The sequence below is a fragment of the Oncorhynchus gorbuscha genome, linkage group LG23 (genome assembly GCF_021184085.1).
Source record: "Oncorhynchus gorbuscha isolate QuinsamMale2020 ecotype Even-year linkage group LG23, OgorEven_v1.0, whole genome shotgun sequence".
Classification (NCBI taxonomy): Eukaryota; Metazoa; Chordata; class Actinopteri; order Salmoniformes; family Salmonidae; genus Oncorhynchus; species Oncorhynchus gorbuscha.
In genome coordinates this window covers 52743972-52771283 of record NC_060195.1, presented here as the reverse complement: position 1 = coordinate 52771283, position 27312 = coordinate 52743972, and the positions used below count along the sequence as shown (strand labels likewise).

The 27312-nt window shown below is 45.2% G+C and overlaps 1 protein-coding gene across 1 annotated transcript in view; it reads right to left on the bottom strand.

Moving 5' to 3' along the window:
• The window catches only part of LOC124011289 (B-cell CLL/lymphoma 9 protein-like), a 36737-nt gene extending 11406 nt beyond the window's left edge, over window positions 1-25331 (bottom strand). The window contains 7 exon segments of the mRNA XM_046324513.1: window positions 728-838; window positions 3974-4287; window positions 6345-6727; window positions 8048-8088; window positions 12601-12676; window positions 21852-22045; window positions 24926-25331. Coding sequence (XP_046180469.1) covers window positions 728-838; window positions 3974-4287; window positions 6345-6655 — 736 coding nt within the window. The 5' untranslated portion in view covers window positions 6656-6727; window positions 8048-8088; window positions 12601-12676; window positions 21852-22045; window positions 24926-25331.
• Window positions 25332-27312: the final 1981 nt, after the last annotated feature.

The following is a 27312-nucleotide window of genomic DNA, read 5'->3' as shown; positions in this document are numbered from 1 at the left end:
AACAGAGTAGGGGTGAGAATGAGAGAACACTATGGACCAGACCATGATGTTCATAATCAATGGTGTCGTTTCAGGTTGTCTCCATTGTGAATCTCAAAATATCGCTATATGTGGTTCCTGAGACGCTAAAACACTTCTCCGGAGGCGTTGTGAGATCAGATATAATAAGTTCACTGCAATAAATACAACCTGGAACTATTCAGATGAGATGTACAGTATCAAGCATCTCAGAATAGGATTGCTGATCTAGGATCAGTTCAACCCTATCCATGTAATCTTATTCACTGTGATCTAAATAGCAAAACTGCTCCTAGATCAGCACTCCAAGACGCTTGACACATACGGCCCCAGACCATTAGGCCTGTGTAATCTTCTCAGTGTTATTTAGGAGGACCATGGGGAGCACTCACAGCAAATCACGCTTCTGTTCCTTCCCAACCCCAGTTCACTGGTCTAGTCCCAGATTTGTTTGGCTGAATTTACACAGGCAGCCCAATTCTGATATTTTTTCCACTAATTGGTCTTTTGACCAATCACGTCAGATCTTCTCACATATTTTTATCAGAGCTGATCCGATTGGTCAAATGATTATTTAGTGAAAAAGGGGTCTGAATTGGGATGCCTGTGTAAACGCTGCCAGAGGACCGTTTGTGGTAGTGACCATAGGAGTTGGTTAGACTGTACAAACAGATCTGGGACCAGTTGACCAGGTAGCTACAGTACTTACTAAAGAACCCTGGGTCTTCCTCGTCACTCTCGCCCCCAGAGCACCAGTCCGCTCCACTGTAGGGCTGCCGCCGCTCAGCTACACACAGCCTCTTGGCTCGGCTGCCCAGCTCTACACAAGAGAAAGAGATGAAGGCGCTAAGTCTGGCTAGTGTCAATCAAGCACACTTATAAAGCTGTACTCATTACAACTTACTGATTTTGTCATGCACAAGTGAATTGAACAACACATTTAGGCCAAGCTGGTGTTCCGGGGTTTACAATAATGTGACGCAGCATTCGTAGCCTGGTTCCAGAACCGTTTGTGCGGTCTTGCTAAATCCATTGGACAATGACGATATGAGTTGGCTATACAGCACAAACAGACCTGGGGCCAGGCTAGGCAACAGCAATAACACTTTACGACCAAATAACGTGTTGCCTATTCACTAGTTCAGATCAATGCTCTCAGTGGGCCAATGAGTGGAGGGATACGAGCTGCCAGTGAGGCATGCGGGGTAAAGTGGGCGGTCCAGATTGATCTCATCGAGAGCGAGATAGGGGGGGTGAATGTAAATTATTTAGCCCAGTGTCTTTTAAAAACAGACAACAACCACAGGGAGCCCCAGCGGGACACTGAGGGGTGGGCCTGGGTCGTGTTCATGAGTCAAAACGTTGTGCAACGAAAAACAAATACGAGCATTCAGATCGTACAACTCATTTTTCACTTTTGAGTGTTTTCTTCCGATTCATGCCTACCGAATATGACCCTGTACCTCTTACCCCAACCAAACACGCACAAAATGTGTCACACACAGTCCCTCATTTAATAATAGCATCTTGAATTTCTAAAGGCTGGTTTCCCTGACCCAGATTAAGCCTACCTAATAGCTTCCAACACCCTACTCAGCAAATTGGATGCAGTCTATCACAGTGCCATCCGTTTTGTCACCAAAGCCCCATAAGACTACCCACCACTGACCTGTCGGCTCTCATTGGCTGGCCCTCGCTTCATATTTGTCGCCAAACGCACTGGCTCCAGGTCATCTATAAATCTTTGCTAGGTAAAGCGCCGCCTTATCTCAGCTCACTAGTCACCATAGCAACACCCACACGTAGCATGCGCTCCAGCAGGTACATTTCACTGGTCATCCCCAAAGCCAACACCTCCTTTGACCGCCTCTCCTTCCAGTTCTCTGCTGCCAATGACAGGAAGTAATTGCAAAAATTCCTGAAGTTGGAGACTTGTATCTCCCTCACTAACTTTAAGCATCAGCTGTCAAAGCAGCTTACCGATCACTGCAGCTGTACACAGCCCATCTGTAAATAGCCCATCCAACCAACTACTTACCTCATCCCCATATTTGTTTTTCTGCTCTTTTGCACACCCTGATGAGCACATCCATTACTCCAGTGTTAATTACTAAATTGTAATTACTTCGCCACTATGACCTATTTATTGCCTTACCTCATTTGCACACTGTATACAGATTTTTCTATTGTGTTATTGACTGTACGTTTGTTTATCCCATGTGTAATTCTGTGTTGTTGTTTTTGTCGCACTGCTTTGCTTTATCTTGGCCAGGTCGCAGTTGTAAATGAGAACTTGTTCTCAACTGGCCTACCGGGTTAAAGCAACATGCTTAACGGAGGCTCTCCAATAAATCTCCATTTCACATACTTTTAGTCCAGGACTGGGCTTAATCTGCACCTCTACAAATGCTCCCGGTCCGCCGCTGTATGTATACTTTAAAGTCAGTCTTGCAACATCACTAGGAGTGTGCAGAGTCGACACACCAGACGACTCACTTTCAGAACTGCAAAACCTTCTGTCCCCACCGCCAGACCCAAACCTGTGGGCCCCTCCAGGCAAGCAGCTGTGAGTAGTGCACTGCAGTCCCCGAGGCATAGAGCCTGAAAACTTTATGAGGTGGGGAGGTTTGTGTGTGTGTGTGTGTGTGTGTGTGTGTGTGTGTGTGTGTGTGTGTGTGTGTGTGTGTGTGTGTGTGTGTGTGTGTGTGTGTGTGTGTGTGTGTGTGTGTGTGTGTGTGTGTGTGTGTGTGTGTGTGTGTGTGTGTGTGTGTGTTAGCTGAAGATGGACATGGAGTAGAAGCTCCCTGTGCAGAATGATCCACATGCTCCATCAGACGCACATGTCACAAACAAAATGGCCACTGGCACATACCTAAAGCATGTCAATAAAAATCAACAATTACCTAACAACCTACATTAGCACTAAGGAATCAAACTGACGTGTCTGCAGGGGTATTCTGGGACAGTGTATTTTATTAATATACACTACACCCATACACATTTGTTCTCACATGCTTTTACCACACTAAAATTTGACTAAGGGTTGTCATTTTAATTCATCTATAAAATATCTAGTTGTGGTAGGCTCAATACTGAAGAAAAATACTATTCACATTTATATGATTTCATATCATGAAAGAAGTAGAACCAGATCCCGCTCAGTAACAACAATCTCAGTTGTAACCACCAGAGGTCTCAGTGAAATTGAAATACTAAGGGGAAAATGACTGGACACCCCCTCTAACACAGTGAAATGGTTTCTTCCAAGGCTCCAGCCCACACAGAGTTTTTTCCACCAGGAGATAAACAGGGTTGTGGGATGTCTTAATGCAGCACTACAGCCAGCCCCGAGGAAGAACACACACACACATATATATTATATACACACATGCTCCCTCTTACTAGGACGACAGCTACCAAGAATAGTGTGAATAATGCCATTCCCTCTGGGGTCCTGGGGGCCATCGTGACATGCCAGATAAGCCTGGGAGCCATCTTATAAGGACACGACTCTACATCCGTCACAAATCACAGAGAGTAAACCCCACACAGACAGACCATAAATACACTCCCACTGACACAAGCCCACTCAGACAACGCCATATCATGAGTTAATAAATCGCACTTCAACATCCAAGACCTAGTCCTTGTATTTTGACACTGAGTTCACCCCTCTGACTAGTTGATGTCACGGCGGACCGATGAGAAGGTGGTGCAACAGCAAGGTGATGTTGAAGGTGAAAAACAAAAAAATGCCTTGAGATTCTGGAGAAAATGACCTACGTGACAGTAAGAGCAGCATGTGCATATCGGGAACTCTGAATCGGGCCCCATGAGACTATTATGATGTAGTGATACTGTAGGTGCCAGAGGATGTCGATCATTACCCTGGCTTGACAGGCTAAACCTGCCGATGGCACCATCACTAGTTGTAAGGGGAGGGGCTCGGCCTTACCTTTCTGATCCCCCTCGCTGTTGGACGTCCCCGTGTCACGCTGCTCAAACGACTCCACCGAAGTGCTTCTTTCCCTCTTCATTTTTCCCTTGGCCCCGTTGCCTGCAATCAGGCCTTGTCCGTTTTTTAGTCCTAGGCTCCCTATGGGCCCCTTAGGGCCTAGAGTTTTGGGGTCACAGGGCGAGGGCTGCGATTGGCTGCCCGCGCCCCCTGGCTTTCCCTGATTGGGTAGTTTTGAGTCCATCTGGGCGGCGCTGGAGGGAGACATGACGGGTGGAGAGCGCACCATGGCCTCCTGCTTCTGTTTGGGACTGCTGATGGAGAGGAGACAACCAGGGTTAGTGGGGGGACATCAAACAATGTCATTTCTGCCCCCCCCCCCAAAAAAATATGCCAAAAGCAAGTCTTATCACATGCACTTAACAGTAGAAACTAATACACCCATTCTTTACATCAAACCACCAACTGCTGTCATTATCAACATCACATGAGAAATCACAGAAGAGTCGTTAATATTCTCTTACATAAACCTTGCAGCGAGAACAGACGGGCAAGTACTACGGCTGAGACTAGTTCCCAGAGGCTGAGGGAGGCACATGGCAGCTCCCCGCCCTGAGAAAGCAGCACTCTTAAAACAGCAGCTGGGTCATGTTCATTAGGCACCAATACGTTAGAAAATGGACTAAAACAGTGCGGGACTCCATGGACTTGTCCAATAACAAACGTTTATTTTCATTTTCTGTTGCGTGCCCTAATGAACACAGCCCAGTTCCTGGCCGGGGAGGCATGACGCACACAGGTGAGTGACTAATAAAGGGTAAACACGGCCACCTCCAGTCCTCACCCTTTCTTTGTTGACAGAGTTGGGAACAGCAGGGGAGGTGGAGGGGGGTGTTAATATATAATCGGTGCCTTGTTAAAGTAGGCACTTTAAGTACACAGCCTTATTTCTCCCTGTGCTGGGCCGAAACCTAGAGACAGGAACACAACTCGCCTCGTTGCCATGGAGACCAGTTACACATGCATAAAGCAGGGGAAAGGGGGCTGCTCTGTAGCCGACACGATGAAGTCGGAGGAGAAAGGGGAAGTTGAACCTAACACAGGAAAGCACAACTGATACGGGAGGGGTAGTCAGAACAAAGATGGTGGATAAATGAAGATAGTTCACTCAGGCATTGAAAAATGTTTTGTCAGTTCCGGTCTACTTAACTGGAAGTCTCTTCTATAGACACCAACGCAATAACAGCTGGGTCTGGTCTACTTAGTTCATGGACTTTCATTGAACCATCGCTTCCTCTTCCGTCTCTGGTCTGACCACACACTAACGTAGCTCGAGAACACTGCCGGAATCCATTGCTGGTGGTAGGACGTTTAGCATGACCACTGCACTGGGCTAAAAGTCCACGGACAGATCAAAAATAGTTCACTTGCAGCGTCACAGCACTCAATGGGAGTAACAACAAGCTCCAAACAGGCCTCTACCAGGCCCCAGTCAATCCTCCATTTAAACGGAGCTCTCCTCTACAGCTCTCCCTTCCCAGCTAGCAGTGAAACATAAGCCCTAGCACTCTTCTAAAAACCCAGCCAAAATGGCCTTGCAGCCAAAACCGGAGCCAATATGGATCCGAAACCAAACGTTAGGCCAGTATGGCCGGCGTGCCTACTGTGAGATGGGCCCCAGCAGGGCTTTGGCAGTGCAGCTGCAGCTTTTATACTAGCCCCAGAGGGCCTGAGTCAGCACAGGCCGGGCCGGGCTGGCAGAGAGGCAGCTGCGGGGTGGAGACACTCAGGTCACTGTTCCAGGGCTCACACATAGCCAGGACCTGCTGCACTAGGTTAAGCTTTAATAGGCCAGAGTAGTTCACCAAGTCTGGTCGTCGTGTAACCTCATACAGGACGCCTGATCTCTTAGCAGGTTTAGGAGCGGAGGACTTAGATCCAACCTCTAGACCGGATTCAATAAATACCACGCTATAAAATACAACACATAACGGAGAGTCAGGGGGCATGGTAGACAACATGGTGGTCTTAATCAGAGAAGGACAAAGGGTTCGTTCTAGGTCGTCTCTATTGCAGAGGCTGTCCGATCTCATGACGCCTGGAGAAGTGTTAAACATTTCAAGAACCACGTTGAGATGGTGCCCAGCAATCTTCTGAGATACGCAGCCTGATTGCTTTTGAGACAATGTGGAAGGCACTCAAACTCATTTCATTATGCAGTGGAATTGACAGGTTGTCAAGCGGGGACGGACAACCTGCGGCCCGCGGAGCGCCCCTTGAGCTCAGGATCATTTGTCCTTAAAAGTTGATTTGCTCCCCTGTTTTAAAAAGCCAAGAGAGAGACATAATAGCAGACAAGGACCCAGCTCACCTCTGCGTGTTAGCCGATGGGGAGTTCCTCACTTTGGGATTGCTGGAATGCATTGACGGCGATCCCAGGGAGACAGAGGACGGAGTCAAGTGCTGGTGCGGGCTGGCCGAGGGTGTGGCCTTGGCCCGGGTGTTCCTGTGGCCTGTGCCGGCAAGGGCGGGGTTAGGGGCGGGGCTGTGGTTATTAGAGGAGGGGTTAACGTGGCTATTGGCTCGGCCACTGTCTGGGCCTGCCTCGTCCCGCTCCTTCTTGACGCGCTCTTTCCGGCTGAAGTTTCCTGCTGCTCTTTCCTCTTGCACCTCCAGCATCATCTGGATGTCAGTACGTGTGAGGTGCTGTGTGCCTGGAGTCTCCTCAAGGAGCTCTCACAGTCCTTGGGCACACTGGTAAAGACAGGGGTGGAGGGAAGGAAAAAAGAAAAACAGGAGAAAATGTTAAGAAACTTCACAATGTGTGCATGTTTTGGAAGGCCACCCATTGTATCAGGCAACCCTGGCATTATAACATCTCCTTAGATGGTTCGCGTCACTCAAAACAAGCGGGTGACATTGACAACTAAACCAATGATGACCGCTTACTTTGCACCACTCCATAGCATTGGATACTGCTGACCGGTCCACCAGCTGACAGGACAACAGTATCATAGACCAGGGGTTGAGAAACACAGACAAAGGCTCTGGTTGAATAGCCACACTAACATTCTACTAAGTATTCAATCCTAATGCATGGCTTTAGTCCAAGTGGTATGCTAGTACGGACGGACATAGAGAGGCCTATTCCTCCTGTGTAACCTTGTTTGGCGTGTCATCCTCCTCCTCCTCCTCCTCCTCCTCATCCTCATCCCCAGGGCCATTTTTCTCAGAATCACTATCACGAGACAGTTCCTTGTCCTCTGAGAAAACTCCTCCATAAAGCTGCACTGTCAAGATAGCATAAAATATTCAGGATAGCTCACGATGATGCAAATGGTTCCATAAGCCCCCTCTGGCTAAAGGGTAGGAGACTGAAACCCGTGAGAGAATCATCCAAATGAAACTACGGCTGAAACTTCAGCTTGGCCACAACCACCAAAACACAATTCAACACTAGACTCACAATCAAAACCCAAATTCGTTCAAAGACTCAACCCCCCCCCCCCCCTAAAAAGTTAGTTGCCTGCCAGGGCAAATATATTTGGTTCTGGCTTCTGAGATGACTAAAAAGGTTCAAATGTGACGTACACTACTCAATAAACTATATCAACAGCCCTCCTAGATTGACGTGCAAACCATACGTGAAATCTAGTGACGAGGATGGGATCGGACTCAAGAAACCAGGGTGCTTTTCGCTAGACATCAAACGGAAGCAAACGGACTGAAAAACGGGGAGCCTGTAGTTATAAAGATAACCAATAAGAAACTCTTATTTTCATTGCAAAAACACTTTCCGTGACTTGCTACATTTAGCTATGGTGTGCACTAATGAATACGGCCCAGCAATGGGAGCACATCTCCGCAGACGTACAAGGCTCAGTATCGGAGTGTGCGAGTCAGGTTTTGTGGGGGGTGGGTCCTGCTATATCTGACACATCCGTGTGCCCTCCTGGGTATGCAGCGGGACACATTACTCATGGGGGGGGGGGGGGGGGGGGGGGGATGTGGTAATCAAAATCCAGAAAGAGAGGAGTCGGGTTGGGAGGTTGTAAAAGAGAAGGGTGAGCTCACCAGCAGCAAGCCTTGACCGGCTCTACCTCTCCCATCGATGACTGAGAAAAACAAAAAACAGGGTTCTGTTCATTAGAGCACATCATCACAAAATATTTCTAACCGGCAGACACGTGGGCTTGGTGTGTCCATCGGCTACAAAATGACAAGAGCTATATCACAGAGTTGTGTTCATTAGGTAACGCCGTTTGAAAAAGAAGTGCAACGGAAAACATAAGACATCTTATGGGACAAGTTCAGATGGTACCGCTCCGTTTCACTGGAGCGTTTATCCATTTTGTGCCTAATGAACACAACCCAGGCCAGTATGCCTAGGCAAGGCTTCTGCCCTCTCCTAACACAGTATGTTCATGATATTCAAAAAGGCAGAGACCCATGTCTGTATAAGGCCATGAATAGTCTAAGAGAGAAAAAACAGTTTCCATTCCACCACTCGAGTGCAGTAAGCACCGGCAGAGGCATTGGAGTCAGTTGAGCTTCTGCGCCGGGGAGAGAAAGACCGAGACATTACACTTCACTAACGAGCATGCACCCACACGGTCACCATGGCAACACCACTGGTGTCTGAATCTGAACGACTCCCAACCCAACTCGGGAGTGTTTGAACGAACCGTGCCGCTCCACAGACAAGCACCCACCCCCACACACACACACACACACGGACACACACTGGGAAAGAGGCAAAGGGACCACAACCCCCCCCCCTCCCCCAACCAGCCTCATTCAAACAAACATCGACCGACCCCACACACACACACACACACACATGCAAGAATGCACCAGCGTTTTCTACTCCCTCCCTTGGCCTGTGAGATCTGAGATGGACTAAATAACGGGACGATACAGTTTCAGGCCCAGCGCCAGGGCAGGACATAACAACCCCTGACTACAAATCGGTGCAGCAGGAGCCTTTACTAGGCTGGGTCAGGTCAAGGTACCTCGGCTAATGCCCCTCTCTGCAGTGGACCTGAAAACAGGCCAAAATCACAGGCACTTTATTTGATGATGGTGAGAGAGAGTATGATAAGGAGAGGGAAAGAAGGGGAGAAAGGGAGAGGGTCATATGGAGGGAGAAAAGGAGTGGAACTGAAAGAAGGTTAGAAAGAGACAAAGACGAAAAGCGGGAGAACGAGGAGAGAGAGGAGGAGCAAGCCAGGGAGACGAGGAGGAAAGGGACAGGCTCTCACCCACCGGCATCATCTCCCACCGATAACTAGCCGGTTCGTCTCAGTCTAGCGGTCACAGCAACTAATTGGAAGAATTTAAACAAACCATCAGCCCAGCTCAACAACAGAGAGCCATTCACACAGACAAGACGGAACAGACCCTCTCCAGCAGTCTGCTTTGCTGTGGTGCCACAGGGGCTCCATGCTAATAGCTAATGTGTCTTCTTAAATGCCCTGTATGAACTGCAACCGCTTGTTGTTTACTCTAACAGCGTTCTCTGTGTAACTGTTTGTGTGAGCGAGAGAGGGGGAGAAACAGAGTCAATGAAGAAGAGCGAGCGGGGAGAGAGGGAGAGAGTCAACGAGAGAGCGAAACCATCCACTCACATTTATTTTTTGCATTGCTGGAGGGCTGTGCAAAGCGTTGCAACATCCCCTCTCTCAAAGAGCACTCATTTCCATATTCCCAGCAAGGAGACGAGCGCTCTCAAATTGACCTTGACGAGGGCTCCACAGAAACCCGCCGCGAAGACACCAAAGCAGGTCTTTTTATCCTACTGAAAACCAGATAAACATCATGCAACTGTGTGAAGTCTCCCCCTGGACGTACTGCGTACTACGGAAATATCCTGAATAAGGGGGGGTGCTGGATAGAATTAGTCTAACCAACAAATCTCAGAGAGTGCATGTAACCTGGTGGTGGTTACGCAATAGGCACGCATGAATGGAAAATATGGATCCAGAATTACACTCCGATGTTTCACAAACACAGATCTCCATTTCTGAAGGACCCATTTCTCCGGACCACACAGTAGACACGCACACATGCACGTAGGCTACACACACACACACCCACCCTCTCTGTGCCCACCAGCATCTACCAGCCATACTATGTAAATTCCATTTTGAAGAAAAGCCGCTACTGATCAGTGAGACTCTTCCCCCTCCCTCCATCCCTCCTGTAGTGAGGATATAGCCTCCCTCTCTCTCTCCCCCTCCCCCTCTCCATCTCTCTCTCTCTCTCTGTGTGTTGGGTCTGTGCTTGGCTGCCTGCAGGGACAAAGGCTCACACACACACACACATGCAAACGAAGCCTAGCCAAAATCTCAGGATTAAAGACTGGCGGTCCCACCAGACACAAACCTGTGTGCATTTATCACATGGGTATGAGTACACACACGCGTACAAATGTACACACACAATAACAGTGTATGACCGAAGAGTAGAAGAGTGCTACACATGGAACAAAATGGGCCAGATTCAGATTCAAGACAATCCTGGGTGGGTTCTTCTTCTTCACACAGACAGGGCAAAGTCATTCTGCAACCTCGGTCAGTGCGTTTTCTGCCTGCCTGCCGGTCGGCCCATCCAACCTCCTTCCCGATCTGTCTACTCAAGGCGGAAACCTTGGATTTCAGCTGATTTTACATCTGTAATGCTCACATTTCAATAGAGGCCAGGAACATTAACTGGTTGGCTGCAAAAAATATATATATATAAAAGTAGGGTGACGTACATTATGATCCTCTTCCAAACTAACATCACACCAAACCGTTTCACTGGCTAACGGTTGCTGTCAGTCTTGACAAATGTCATCGGTGTCACCTCCAGTCCCGGTGAACTTTAAAACCACAGTTTGAGCGCAAGGAGCTTGACACGCCCTCGGGAGGATGACACACTCCTACTCTCCTCCTGACCAGGCTCAGTGTGTGTGTATGCATATGTATGTATGTATGTATGTATGTATGTATGTATGTATGTATGTATGTATGTATGTATGTATGTATGTATGTATGTATGTATGTATGTATGTATGTATGTATGTATGTATGTATGTATGTATGTATGTATGTATGTATGTATGTATGTATGTATGTATGTATGTATGTATGTATGTATGTATGTATGTATGTATGTATGCATGTATGTATGCATATGTATGCATATGTATGCATATGTATGTATGTATGTATGCATATGTATGTATGTATGCATATGTATGTATGTATGCATGCATATGTATGTATGTATGCATGCATATGTATGTATGTATGTATGCATGCATATGTATGTATGCATGCATATGTATGTATGTATATGTATGTATGTATGTATGTATGTATGTATGTATGTATGTATGCATATGTATGTATGTATGTATGTATGTATGTATGTATGTATGTATGTATGTATGTATGTATGTATGTATGTATGTATGTATGTATGTATGTATGTATGTATGTATGTATGTATGTATGTATGTATGTATGTATGTATGTATGTATGTATGTATGTATGTATGTATGTATGTATGTATGTATGTATGTATGTATGTATGTATGTAAGTAAAAGGTTGCTCGCAGTCATTAACCGCTGGGTCTAAGATGAGACTGAAAACACTTCATTCAGAATGAGTCAGACATGAAAGCTAGAGTCTAAAACATCTTTTTTTAAGATCGAAATTAGCATATTTTAACATTTTTTGCCAAGCCCAAAATGATAATAATGGTGATCTGGGACTTTAAGAGCAGCCAATGCTATAATGCACCGCTAACTGATAGTCCGCTTCCACTAGCATTGCTAACACGCGCCAAAAAATGCCAGGAGATTCTGGCCATTGCTAAATAACCAATGTTTTGTATGAAACGACAACCTATGTAAGACGAAAATAAGCTAAAAACGTATTTTAAAACCAACTATCCCTTAATTCCAGGCGTGTATTACATACTCTGGGTACAAAAAATATATATACTCAGACTTGGTTCAAGGATGAAGGAGAATAAGGAGGCTTTTACTTCTGAACATACAGTTCTTTGTTGCCAATTTTATTCGAGGAAATTGATTATTGTTAACGTCAGGGACTCATTCCAGGGAACCGCTGTTCTGTGGACAGGCAACTAAAATCTTGCTTTGAATTCACCATCCTCAAAACTAGGTCCTTGTATTGCTTTCATAGAGGATGCCCCAAGTCCAAGCGCAAGCCTTGGAAAGAACGAGGCTGAACTCTGAGATCTCCATTTTGCGTTCTAATCTAGATACCCAGAAATCCGCAGGCGCCTTTGAGCCAATGTCACAGAGAGAGGCCTAAGCAAATGTTCGTCTGACCGACCGACCGACCGAGCTAACTTCAGGGAGTAAGGCACATTGTACTGCCTCTAGGGTCTGTGCCTCAGGGACAAAGATGGAGGAAAACTGGATGTGCTCCCTCTACCAACCACTTACTCTCTACCCCTCCTCTCATCCAACCCTGTGATGCACACCCTCCTCTCCATTCCCTCCATCCCCCAGCTCTTGCTTCACCAGGCTAATGCTCACCCCCTCCTCCCTCTCAACCCCCTGCAGTCCAACGGCTTGTCTGTGTGTCTGTGTGTGTGTGTAGCACTCACCATGTCCCTCTGTCACGATATAGCCGTGGCCATGTCTGCATTGCAATGGGCCGCGCTCGTCAAATCCCCAACGCTGCTGGAGACAAAGAGAGAGACATCACTCACCAAATCACAACACCACACTGTCCAACATGGCTGGCACGCACACACAGGCTTAGCAGATAGAGCTGCGGGTAGGCAACTGAGCGGCTCCCCTTTACGCGATACAATGCAACTTCGGTTTAGCAGTACACAACAGCAGCACTTAGACAGCTAGTAGTTCAGTATAGGAGGAACGAGGCCTATTCACCTGTACAAATATACAAGATTAGGAATAGCATGAAGGAAAACCAAAAAGGGAAGACCATTAAAAATGTCATTTAAACCATGACATCATCATATCTTTACCACATAACGTGCAAACAGAACACCACCACCGGACATTCTAATTGGTTTGTTAATTACATTTCCTATTAGGTCTACCCGCTCACAGCAGCAATTTAAAAAGAGATTTATTGAAATCAACTCTAAAAACGCATATCAAACTGTGCCGTGAGGAGAGTGAAGAGAGCAAAGTGGAACCGAAGTTGTCATGTGACGTAGCCCTGTTCTGAACATGATGGAGAGATGCCCATGTCAGATGATGTAATCCCCACTCTCTCCCACACACACGCTGGTGTGGACAAGTGTGTGTATGTGTGGATAAAAGTTGTGTGGCAGTTCAGCGTTCACCTTTCAGTGGGTGAGCTAATCTGCTTACAGGGGCTGTGGGGCCAGGGCCAAAATCTCATCAGCACTGCCAAAGACGATCATCCGGAGCAGGTCAGCCCTAGCGCCAGCACACTCACTTAATTCCTCTAATCTGCACACCGTGTGTGTGTGTGTGTGTGTGTGTGTGTGTGTGTGTGTGTGTGTGTGTGTGTGTGTGTGTGTGTGTGTGTGTGTGTGTGTGTGTGTGTGTGCCACATCTTCGCGTTTGCATTTAGTACATCTGTGAAGAGGTGCGAGAGTGTTTGTGTACGTCTCTACAACGTGTGTGAGGGTCTGAGTCATGCATGTGCCTCGTCTGTGTCCTAACAAGCAATCCTGCACCGGCATCAGCCTGGAGTAGCAGCCGGACACAAACTAACATGAAACAACAGTGTACCAGGCAGGCATACTTAAGCTCAGCTCAAGCATGAAAGCATTTGACCCAGGTCTGCTGGCCCTGGTTCTGGGTTAGACATCCTGATTGGCCCCAACACTGTCGGGGTCAGCTCATCACACAGTTAATAGGTCACCATATCTGCAGCCAATCACGGTTCTAAGACAATCTACCAACAGCGCTGAATGAACAAAAAGGTCCACAAAGCAGCCAGACGATCGCAGAACGCTATACCCAAACCATAGCCAATCGTCTCCTAGTGTGCAGTTAAGAAATATAATTTGATGTAAATCAAAATGAAGATTGAAGGCGGCGGCTGTGTTTCTTATACTTTGAAAATGCATCCTTCCTTGAAGTCGTCACTGATCTGACACGCGTGGATTGGTGAAAGCTATGAAACCTACAGGGAGGAACGGAGGAAGAAAGGCAGCATTCCAAGAGGGAAGGCGGACCAACAGGAATGTCGGCAGTGAGCGACTGCTGGCCGTCCACAGAATATCGGACGTTATTACCTGTTCATCTATTACAGATCCCACATGTTGAATCAGCGCGGTCCAAGGACACCAAGCAGGTGATCTACTGCGCACGGCCAACGCAGGGGGAAGGGGGGTGCCGGTGTATGTGGAAAGAGTGAATCTGCTTTGGGATTTGATCTCATGAGCGAGAGGGTGAGACCGTATCGTTAGAATAATATCAGTGATGTGCAGATGGGGAAAGAGAAAACAGTAACGCAGAGAGCTAATGTACCACTCAGTGACAAGACGCCACCATATCCATCACCACTCACAGCCCCAATGTGTGTGTACGTACATACGTTGAGTGTATGAGCATGTGTGCTTATGAGCATGTGTGTGTGTGTGTGTGTGTGTGTGTGTGTGTGTGTGTGTGTGTGTGTGTGTGTGTGTGTGTGTGTGTGTGTCTGTAGTGTACCGAGGGCTATCAGACATCCCAGTCACAGGGGCTGCATTACGGCTTGACTGCGGCAGAGCAGAGGGGCAGAGAGGAGGGGTTGTCACTGCATCGCTCATACATAATGAGAGGAGCATGATCAGCAGATGTGCCTCCCTCTCAGACCCAACACACACAGACGTATCATAGCTGAGATACTCAAACCTAACTCAGTAAACGGATTGCTGTCCAAGCCCTACACAAGACAAAGGACTCACACACAGTAACACAGCTCACTAAACAGATTAAGCTACTGACAAACCAAAGCCCACTAAACCTATTACCAACTAAAACCCTACAAATACCCCTCAACAGACAAGCAGACCTACAACAAACATTTTACCAACAAATCCAGTGGTAAACCTAACCCTGTGCAACACCCTCTGGGGGCTGTGACAATACCCGTATTGTGGTATTTTTTCCATCACCAATTTTTAAAAATATTATTATTATTTATTTTTTACATGAAGCAAACAAAACTCTTTGGTCCTTTAAATACCTGCAGCATATACAATATTGTGTGCTATAGCTTGGATGATGACAACATTAGGGCTGTTTTCCTAAAGAGGTTAAAACCATGTGTTTCCTTGCCACAATACTAACGAGAAGTCCTGGCTTTACTCTGTATTACAGGCCAAATGGCTTTGACCTCGACTTAGGCCTGAACTACCCTGGTCCCAGATCTGTTTGTGCTGTTGCCTACTCCCTTGTCCTTCAGGGACGCAAACTGATGAGGGCCAAAAAAAAAAAGAAGGGGGACCAAAATCTTTGCACAGAAAATCTGAGTAAACAGCAAGAAAATGTTCCTATTTTAAGAGTGGGGTTGTCACAATAACAACATTTTACTAAGATGCGTTACATTTGAGTCATTTAGCAGATGCTCATATCCAGAACGACTTACAGTATTTTATTTTACCTTTAACAAGACAAGTCAGTTAATACCTATAATGACTCCCCATCCCGCATGCGGGAGCGTAATCATCGCCTGACACTAATCAGCATGACACAACGGACATAAATATTCCTAGAAAATATTCCTATTCATGAAAATCACAAATGAAATATATTGAGACACAGCTTAGCCATTTGTTAATCACCCTGTCGTCTCAGATTTTCAAAATATGCTTCACAGCCAAAGCTAGACAAGCATTTGCACTTCCGGATTGGATTTTTCTCAGGCTTTCGCCTGCAACATCAGTTCTGTTATACTCACAGACAATATTTTTACAGTTTTGGAAACTTTAGAGTGTTTTCTATCCTAAGTAGTCAATTATATGCATATTCTAGCATCTTGTTCTGACAAAATATCCTGTTTACTACGGGAACTTTTTTTTCTTCTTCCAAAAATGTAAATACTGCCCCCGAGTCACAACTCGTTTTAAGAACAAATAATTTTTTTCAATAACGGCTTACCGGGGAACAGTGGGATAACTGCCTTGTTCAAGGGCAGAAAGACAGATTTTTACCTTGTCAGCTCAGGGATTTAATCTAGCAACCTTTCGGTTACTGGCCCAATGCTCCAACCACTAGACTACCTGCTGCCCCGGTAGTAAATACAGTCTTTATAATATATATTTTCATACTACCCGGCAAGTATCACGATACAGAGAATTTCTCCCCCCCCCCAGGATGAAAACCTGTCCCTTGAATTTAACTTCAAACATTTTACTGCATAATAGAAACGGCTACTGCAGAAAATAGCTGATTTTCTCATATCCAAAGGCATATCTGTGATTGGGCAGGAGGAATGTAGTAAGGAATACAAATGCACAATGATCTGCATTTTCATATCGGCAGTAAGGGGCACACACACTTGGCCTATATGAAACCATCTTTAACCTACTCCTCAGACAACTTTACACACAGCCTACACACTCTCCCTTCCACACACCCCTTCTCACTTACTTGCAGCCCGTGAGTAGTTTAAAGGGGCTCGCTACATGGTTTATAAAATTATATAAAAACCGGCCTGCTTGTTCTTACATGCGAAATGAAAAGACACAGATCCACTTCACTCGCACCGTGAGCCGTTCCAATATTTAAACAATTGTAACAACAGAAACCCAACCCCTGTCTGCACACTCCAGCACGGCTAAATAAACATTTTAAACTGATGGAGATGGGCAGAAAGAACAGCCGGAGACAAGCGGCTGAGTCGGCTAATGGCTGGTTAGGAGATGCGGCTGACTGCTCACAGCTGTCACAGCTGATATTGGATGAAGCGTTCTGATATGACATTTCTGACATCAGGCTCTGAGCTTCGATATTCTATTTGTAGGACATGTAGGGATGCATTCTGTGCGGTCATTAATTTAGAGAGAGAGAGGTAGTGATCACACAGGGACAAGATCTGTTCGCTCCTCTCTAATAGCGCAATGGGCGATACACTCTGCACCCCCACCCCGCACACGATTGTTTTACAATTCCACGTGATTCGCGCGGATTACCAATTTTGAGATCAAAACGGTAAGCGACGAGTTTGCATCCCTGTCTATGGCAGCGGCATTCAGAGGCTGCGTGACAGCGAATCCTCGTCAGGCTGGTCTGTTTGTTCTTACAGGGGAAATGAAACGTGTCCACTTCGCTCGCGCTCTGAGCCACTCCAATAATTAAAACAAAATGCAACAGAAATCCCATCACTGTCTGCACACCCCAGCTTGCCAACACAGCTAAATACCATTTTCAAACTGACGGAGATACACAGCAGGAACGGACGGAGAGAAGTGGCTGTGTTGGCTAATGGCTGGTTAGGGGGATGTGGCTGGTTGCTCACAGCTGTCACACCTGATATTGGATGAAGCGCCTGATATCACGCTCTGAACTCTGATATTCTATTTGTAGAACGCGTTGGGGTGCCATCTGTGCTCAGTCATTAATTTCGATATGAGAACATACACCATTATTTCGTGATCACGCAGGGATAAGATCTGTATGCGCCTCTCTTCTATAGCTCAACGGGTGACACACGGAGTCTGTGCACTTTTCGTCAGACTGACGCCTCGATCACACCTACAGACTCGCTGCAATTTTGGTACACCAGAAATACATTCATTTCCAATGGAACGCTGCTTTTGCCTTGCAGCATTGCGACGCAGAGGCAGTTGTAGTACGTTCAGTGTGGCGCGTACACTGGATTTACTGAACATATGCCTCAAAATGTATGCGTGGAGGATGATGCCTCGTACCATTTCGCGCAAAAACACTGTGTGTGATAGAGGCGTTGTAGATGGGTTAGATGACCACGTCACGTGTCTTGTTGAGGTGTTGACTGATTTTCATGTCAATGCTAATATGGCTCAAATCCCCTAGCTAGCTAACCAACAACTGTAACAACATATGTGAGACAAGCACTCCATGTGCAAATGCATTCGTTTTCAATAAACATTGGCGACGGAAAATAGTTTACATGTTGTCAACAATCTATTGCCAACCCAGTCTTTTTAGCCCCAAAGTTGTGCCAACGTCAGTTTTGTTGCTAAACAACCAACCAGTCATTAGCAAATAACACCCGATTGGTACTTAATTAAACTGGTCAATGGTTCTGCACGAATCTCATTTCCAAGTTCTCATATCACACTGTTCACTCAATAGGCATATGCAGCCATGAATTCACACAGTCATAGGGGAAATTGAAGAAACTACTTGAACAGGTAAGTTCTAGGCTAAGCGGTTCAATGCAAGTACGACATTTACCACTTGGGAGCAGCCGAACAGAGTTTGCGACACACCAAATCGACACAACCCAGGCTCTTTCTCAATGTTCTAACAATGACTTAACGAAATCATTGAAGCCGTGTCTTCAACTGCAATGATTGGATAGGCCTTGACTGGTAAGTATTAGCCAATAGAACAGGAATTTCAGTTGTCATTTCATAAATTTCAGTTCTGTCATTTTAGTATTCAGAGTGCAGGAAGTTCAGCTCTGTCATTTTAGAGCAGGAAATATAAAAACAGGTCAAAGAGCATCTCTAGACCGCATAGAGAAGCCAAGCTTAGTCTAAAAAAAAAGTCCTGTTCATTTCCCACAAAGGCTGTTCCATTGGCCCTGGCTTTCTCCACTGCCAGTCTGTTTCACCCTGCCACCACTTTTGGAATGGGTTCGTGGCACAGACACACGCAGCCAAACGGTCGACGCATGGGCGACACGGTGTCAGACCATCAGCTGGTAACGTGAGTGACGCGCATTGGAATGGACACACCAGACACACAAGAGCAGGAGAACTCACAGTGGTGACGAGAGGTTGTGCTTACAATACTGCGCTGAGCAATGCTTATGTTCCTATCATAACACCCTAGCACCAGGACCATTTCATCTATGGTTGGTGAAAACCTGTGCCCCCCCCCATATCAAACTGTGTTTAGCTAGACGCAGGAACAGGAGCAGAATCCTTTGCAGCCCATTTAATGTCCTGGCAGGCCTCAGCTCTTCTTGGCACGCTGGCACTGTGACACAACCTGGCCTTGGCATCGGGAAGAAACCATTGGCAATACAATGCCACTCCAGAACTCATTGCGCTTGGCAAAGCCTCACCAGTGCACTCATATAGCATAAGGTTACAATGTCTTGCCAGTGCTTAACCAGCCATATTACAGAGTGAAAGGGAAAAGGAAAAATGTGCCTTGTTAGCAGAAGGGATTATTTGGGATAGAAAGGGGGGAATAGAGGAGAGAAATCCCAGAGTTCTCCTGTTTCAGTGGAGGGTGCCAAATGCACCCCTCCCCCACACGAACAGTAAAGCGTTTCAAATCAGCACACCCTACATTTTTCAACTCAGGGAGGGATAAGGTATCCGTAGACCTGGCAACCTTCATATTCACATCATGATCCCATGGGCTGAATTGAAAAGATTCCACTACAAGGAACTGAGCTATAGTCAGTAGCCACAAGCCAATCAGAGAAAGACATTCCCTCACTGGGGGTACCACTAGCCAATCACAGAAAGTAGGGGTGTAAATAACAAAAACAACACTAAAATAAAGTGCAATATGCATGTGAAACCAATATGTAAACAGAATATATGCGTGTGAAATCAATATGTAAACAAAATCTATGTCCATCTCCGTTATAATCTACTGGGAAACCAAAATACTCCCAAAATAGAGATTTAAACGATGATGGAGGGTCCTGCTGGTTGAGACACTTCATTTAAAGTTGTGACAGTACCGGCAAACTGAGCCACTGCGAAACCCTACAATTTCAGATTACACAGAGGAGAGAGAGTGAGAGAGACGGCAGAGAGAGATGGGTGATAAGAATGCACATTTTGCAGCGGAGGGAGAAGTAAAAAGAGAACGTTCCATTTCTCCAATGGGGTTTTGAGGAACAGTAATTAACCGTGCCAGATTAAAAAGAGGCCCATTTATTAGAGCCATAGCCTGTGGCAGTTGTGGCAGTGACAGATGGCCCAGTGCACTATGGGAGAGTGGCTGGGTCACAATCAGGTCAGTTGGGCACTGGTGGAAAGGGCAGCAACACCCACACACTGCACATGAGTGAGAGGGAGAGACTGCACATCACCAGGGTCATGTTCATTAGGCATTAAATAGTAGAAAACGGACCGATACTGGTTTGTCCACTTGATAAATGCTTGAAAACATTTCCAGTTGGGTGCCCTATGAACATGATCCAACATGGCCTACTCTTACGAAAACATAGACTGCTCACATCAGACTCTCACAACGGTCTAACGCCATCAACAGCATGTCACCAATCACAATAAACCAGAACAAAACAACCTCCAATACCCTATCCACACACCTGAGCCAAGCCAAAGTTGCTGGAACTGTGCTAGGAAGGACAGTGTGAACAGAAACATTTTACCCAGTACGGTTTTGATGAGCATGTCAGTGTCGCTCTAATTTACAATCACCAACAATTTAAAACGATTCATTAGCCTGTATGTATAGGCAGCAGTATGTCCTGACCATGTGACTGGATGAAGAAAAAAAATACTACGGGTCCCAATTAAAGGACATAACTAGACTCCTACCCAGCCATGGAAACAACGCCTGCCTACACCACACAGTCTCCTGTACGGAAACAACGCATGCCTACACCACACAGTCTCCTGTACGGAAACAACGCATGCCTACACCACACAGTCTCCTGTGCGGAAACAACGCATGCCTACACCACACAGTCTCCTGTGCGGAAACAACGCCTGCCTACACCACACAGTCTCCTGTACAGAAACAACGCCTGCCTACACCACACAGTCTCCTGTACGGAAACAACGCCTGCCTACACCACATAGTCTCCGGTACGGAAACAACGCCTGCCTACACCACACAGTCTCCTGTACGGAAACAACGCCTGCCTACACCACACAGTCTCCTGTACGGAAACAACGCCTGCCTACACCACACAATCTCCTGTACGGAAACAACGCATGCCTACACCACACAGTCTCCTGTACGGAAACAATGCATGCCTACACCACACAGTCTCCTGTACGGAAACAACGCATGCCTACACCACACAGTCTCCTGTACATACGCGCACACACACCATTTCCTGGCGGTCAGCCTGTGTGTTCCTACATCGGAGGCCATTAGTGGGTGTGTAGGTCACGGGCTGCGATTACAGGATGGTGTGCTGGGCACATACGCATGCCATGTGTATGTGCCCGCCCTTAGATCTGCCCAGGCTGGCGTCACACTTTGTGTGTGCCTGTGCGTCTAGGCAGGGCCTGAGATAACCCCTGCTGCACAGCATACCGTTCCAGAAACAGGATGCACTGTCCTCTACCCAGGGCCTGAACCCATGGATACAAGAACATGTCCCCCGCCCCCCCCCCACACAAACACACGTCTGAAATTTGAGGAGTAAACTATCACTTCAAGTTCCCAGTTACTGCTCTTTTGAGTTCTTTAAGTTTAGACTCTTAGATCCCATGCACAAATAGACAATCGCGCAACATAAGCCGGCAGGTGTCATGGGAAGAGTCGACATCTGTGAATACGTTGTCACAGACAAAATAATAAACCGTTTGATTTACCGTATTGTAGTCCGTGAGACGTGTTGTGCCCAACCTTCCTTATGCTTGAACAGAATTGACGCCAACAAGGACAAAAACATTTACACGTCATATCACCTGCCCGTAAAGTCCAAACCACAACAGTGACAAAGTAACATGGAGGCTACATACACACGCATTTGTGTGCGTGTGATGTTCCTTACCTTAAATGACCCCAGGTCTCAGAGACCCCGGCTACTCCTCACGAGGAGAGCCTATCCCAGGGTTCCCTTTGACCTTGGTCCGGCAGACAAAGCAAGCTGACTGGCTTAGCGTCGGCCCGGAGTCACAACTGTCGCAGAGCCTCAAATCCCGGCACTCCCTCTCAGCAGAAGATCACAGTGACCATTCACAAAACCTGCAGAGAGAAAAAGACAACCATCAGGGGTAAATTCACCGTCTTTAAAAAACGCTCAGAATATCGCAGATAGAAATAGAAACAAATCCAGTTGACACGATCCCCTATTCCATCTGAGAGACAATCATTTTGGTTCTGAGCAATACATTCTCTCTACGAACGCTCCGTAACATTACATCCTCCTAAACAGGCCTCAAGCTCCAAAGGAGACCTAAACACACTTAACATTTGGTTGAGGAAAATGATTATTAACAGACCACAGATGTTTTCATCTCATTCCTATCAAGCCGCTTTAAAAATAAAAAGGCTACAATCGCTACATTCAACGCCTGGTTGTAAAGCCGTGTCTGGCTTCTTGGAGGATTGAGGGCAATGTCTTCGAGAAGAACAATTAAAATAGTAAGAGGGTAGGGTAGGCACAGTCTGGCCCAAATTGAACTTGTTTGATTTTTATTTGTTTGATTTTAGATCGATTGTGTTTCTTCTTTCTCTGGCTGCAACAGGGGACATGCAATTTTGCAATTATACATTTAACAACTAAGATGCACAAGGGAAAAGATACATAGAAAAAGTGTCGCTTGTATCAGGTGTACATGATTACGTCCCACATAAACCAAGCCGATGCATACAACCATCACATATACAAAAACAATGGAGCCACATGGCAGATTCTACACACAGTGCAAAGGGAATGGATAGCAGACAACCTACATATCCACAGCATTTGTGACGCACATCAGCTTCGACATTAGGTTAGATGCCCAGGTTTAAGCCCCTCCACAGCAGAAACACTACAGGACAGCTAGGATGAAATAACATTTGATCCAAGAGGACATCTAGGAAATAACATTACCCTAGCCTGGTATACATCACCTTTTAGGCCTTAATTATCATCTCAATGCTCAGATCCATAGTTGAAACCATAGCAAAGCAGCCACCCCACCTCTATTTTGGTAAAAAGCTAAGATTGGTTACTTTTCTCCAGGCCACTCTCAAATTCATAGACAGAGCTATGAATGAAACCCTGACCATGATATAAAAATTATAGTTTTGACCATGTTTTGATGCTATACAGTGTTTGTTTACAAACATTGGAGTAAAAAAATATATATATTTTGAGTTCTGATGGGGTAAGACACTTGAACTAAGCTCGTGCGGCATTTATAAGTTATATTCTTCAAGAATCCATGGGTATATATCATTAATTTATAAGTCCAAACATGTATGTGGCAACTAAGGATTCTAGCTTTAACCTACTGTACTGCAGCAGATTTTTTCATTTTCCATTCCAAATTAGCGTTATACGGCTTCATCAGCTATCCTGACCAGTATCATTTGCCATGGCATCATTCACATCTTCTATATGAATAGTCTACAACACCAAAATAACATTTTGGCACATATTGATTATGCCCAGACAGTCGTGAGCAGAGTGAATAGGCCAACATTTTGGTTAACTAATCAACCTACCATACAAGCAGGAACAACAACCAGGTGGACACAGGACATGACTCAGTATTCTCTATGGGCAGAACAAATAGACAGTCCTTGCGCAAGAAACAAATGTACTAGTTACACAGCATAAATACCATGTATAAAACTACAACAGGGTGGTGATGCAAGTTTCCAACTAATTGATACAACACCTATTAGGAATACTATAAAAACGTATAATTCAACTTTTTCCAGTGCCTCCAATTCAATGTTTACATATGCAAATAAGTTTGGGCTACATTCATTTCAGGATATGTTGCAACATCCCATTCCATATTGAGTCGGGTACCATGAATGGAAAAATAACTGTACCCTCTCCTAGCTTTTTTGTGTTGGTCAGAAAGTTACAAAACATCTCCTTTCAGCTAGTCTTAACAAGCACTAGCGGTTCTGGGGGGGGGGGGGGGGACAACAATTTTGGACCCCCTTGTGGCCCCCCTGAATGGGGGGGACAACAATTTTGGACCCCCTTGTGGCCCCCCTGAATGTAGAGTATGAAATAATTTTTACATTGCAATAATTAGTTCTTTCTTTTTTTACATCCGTTATCAGACAGAAAATGCAAATAAATTGTTGAATGATTATGAACATGGTCTTTTGCCTGCTAATGCCTGCAATGCAAGTATAGAAAACGATATGACAACAATAACGTCTAATGTAACTGGCCCCTCTAACAGTACAACTGGCCCAAGCTTGCCCCCCCCCCCCCCCCAGTTGAAATGGTCTAGAACCACCACTGTTAACAAGCAGCTCGAACACATTTTTTAAAATTGTATTTAACTAGGCAAGTCACTGTAACATTGTAACACTTCTGTAGCACGAAATGTAAATATAGATTTAGCTTATTCGACCATGGCTGCCCGAGCCTTCCACTAGAAAACTTCGGGGTGGATAACAGAATGGGACAAAAAGCTTCAGGCCAAGTCGGCGAATCACGATCAACATTGCAGGATACTTTTGTTGCTTACTGCTTTACAATGATTTCACAGCGTGTAGACCTGAATAAGTGCACTGATTTAAGTTTTACGAAAATCGGGATGTGTTGTATTTGTGGGAAAACGATAAACACGTAATCGGTAAAGTAAGTAACCCCAAAAAATACATGGCAAAAATAGAAAGCAGCAGCATGTGTGTTGCAATGGACAAATACCCATCTACACAAATTCATAGGGTAAAATTAGCACTAGGGACAACTTTGAAGCGATATATTGAAATAGCAAATTGAAGTCTAACGTTTAAAGGTGTAACGTTAACTTCAGAGAATACGGGTCTGACTTCCCAACGGAGTAAAGCCAAGTATGTTTACAGCTGAAAAACAGGCATGGGATAAAAATGCTATCTAGCTAGGTTAGGTAACGTTAGATGCAAAGGGAAACCCTCTCTTACCCATTGTGTCTGACACAATATCCTTCATTATTGAACACATCACATATGTATACAGAGCTCCACGAGTCCCATCTTTCTTCGGTGAGGACAAATTATTCCATACACAAATACACAAATTGACTTTCACCAATAATTATCCTCGAGGAAAGTAAACCATTTTCAAAAGAGGTTAGGCCTACGCGAAAGACGAGGTTAAAATGTTATTTTCCACGACAAACAAGAACAGTAGAATACTTCCAGATTTTGCACAAATAAATCTCAACTGCTGGCTATTATACTCCAAACGATAACAAGGGCTTCTCCAAGACGTTCCAAACTTGTGCAAGCTTTTTTTTCTCTCAAAGGAGTTGTTCCTGTTTCGCCAAAGTTTGGGGGAGGGGTGCTTGTCAAGCAAGCTAAAAACCCCAGCCAGTTTAGAACAAAACTCACAGAGAAGTGAGAGCGAAGTCGATCCGTTATAGCCTACTAAGAACGACAGGGTAAAGATAATAACCAATTGCAAGACTATGATAACCATAAAATATCCTATACATTTGGGAAATTTTAATTTTGGCCTATTAGGCTGGACAGTAAATAGCAGTGGTGTAAAAATACTATACAATATTTTTTACACCACTTATTACATCGTTTTTGGTGTATCTGTACTTTACTATTCATATTTTTGACAACTTTTACTTCACTTCATTCCTAAAGATGTACATTTTACTCCATACATTTTTCCTAACACCCAAAAGTACTTCTAACATTTTGAATGCTTAGCAAGGACAGGAAAATGGTTCAATAGAGCCCCACAGTGGAGGTGTCATAATACCCATAAAACCTAGCGGTCAAACTGGGAAATGGTTCCAATCGTTTTTCCACCATTCATTTTTCCCATAGGGGATTTTCGAAAAACTTTAAATAATGGCTGTTTCGTGTAGGTTTGCCCTAGCATAACGTTTTGACAAACATGTAAATCTCTCTCGGACAAGGTGACTTTTATCAATATGCTCGGCTCTATTTACTCTCAGATTTAAAAAATGGTAATTATCATCAAAGTAGACATCATGCACAACTACAAATCCCTGCACGTCACATCTAGCTGACACCATTGCTAACAGGTTTTGTATCAATTTAAAACGTGCACAAGACAGTTCACATAATTGTCAATTTAAAGAAATGTTGCCAATGTATTCATTACTACAGTTAGTTAACATTAGATAGTTAACCCAGAGATTCTTACCTTTACCTCGATTCAACAGTCTCATTCAGATCATCATGGCATTTGTAGTTCTTTATGATAGCCACATTAGCAGGTAATTAGCATTTCATTTTTGGTGGGTAAATACAGGCAAATATATTGATAAAAGTCACCTTGTCCTAGAGAGATTTACACGTTTATCAAAATGTCATGCCTACACGAAGCACAGCTCTTACTGGGGCGGCAGGTAGCCTAGTGGTTAGAGCTTTGGGCCAGTTTGCCAGATCAGACGCATACCAGGGATGTTCTCTTGATAAGTGTGTGTATAGAGTACCACAGAAAGGTTGCAAGATCAAATCCCCCCCGCTGACAAGGTAAAGTAAAAAAAATCTGTCATTCTACTCCTGAACAAGGCAGTTAAACCCACTGTTCCTAGGCTGTCATTGAAAATAAGAATTTGTTCTTAACTGACTTGCCTACAAAAAAATAAAGGTATAAAATAGTGTTTCTAAAATCCCCTATGGGAAAAATGAATGGTGGAAAAACTAGAATGATTAGAACATTTCCTTGTTTGACCGCTAGGTTTTAAAGGTAGTATGACTCATACTGTGGTACTCTATACACACACTTATCAAAAGAACATCCCTGGTATGCGTCTGATCTGGCTGACTCACTAAACACACATGCTTCATTTGTAAATTATGTCTGAGAGTTGGAGTGTGTCCCCCTTCAAAAAAAAAAGAATGGTGCCAGCTGGTTTGCTTAAGGATCCACCCCTTTTTTTACATTTTCATCCTAAAATGACATACCCAAATCTAGATATGCTCAGGCCCTGAAGCAAGGATATGCATGTTCTTGGTACCATTTGAAAGGAAACACTTTGAAGTGTGTGGAAATGTGAATGAGAATATAACACAATAGATCTCTGATCAGGCCCTACACCCAAATAAGGGCACTGCGTTCATCCACCTCTGGCCTGCTCGCCTCCCTACCACTGAGGAAGTTCAGTTCCCGCTCAGCCCAGTCAAAACTGTTCGCTGCTCTGGCTCCCCAATGGTGGAACAAACTCCCTCACGACGCCAGGACAGCGGAGTCAATCACCACCTTCCGGAGACACCTGAAACCCCACCTCTTTAAGGAATACCTAGGATAGGATAAAGTAATCCTTCTCACCCCCCTTAAAATATTTAGATGCACTATTGTAAAG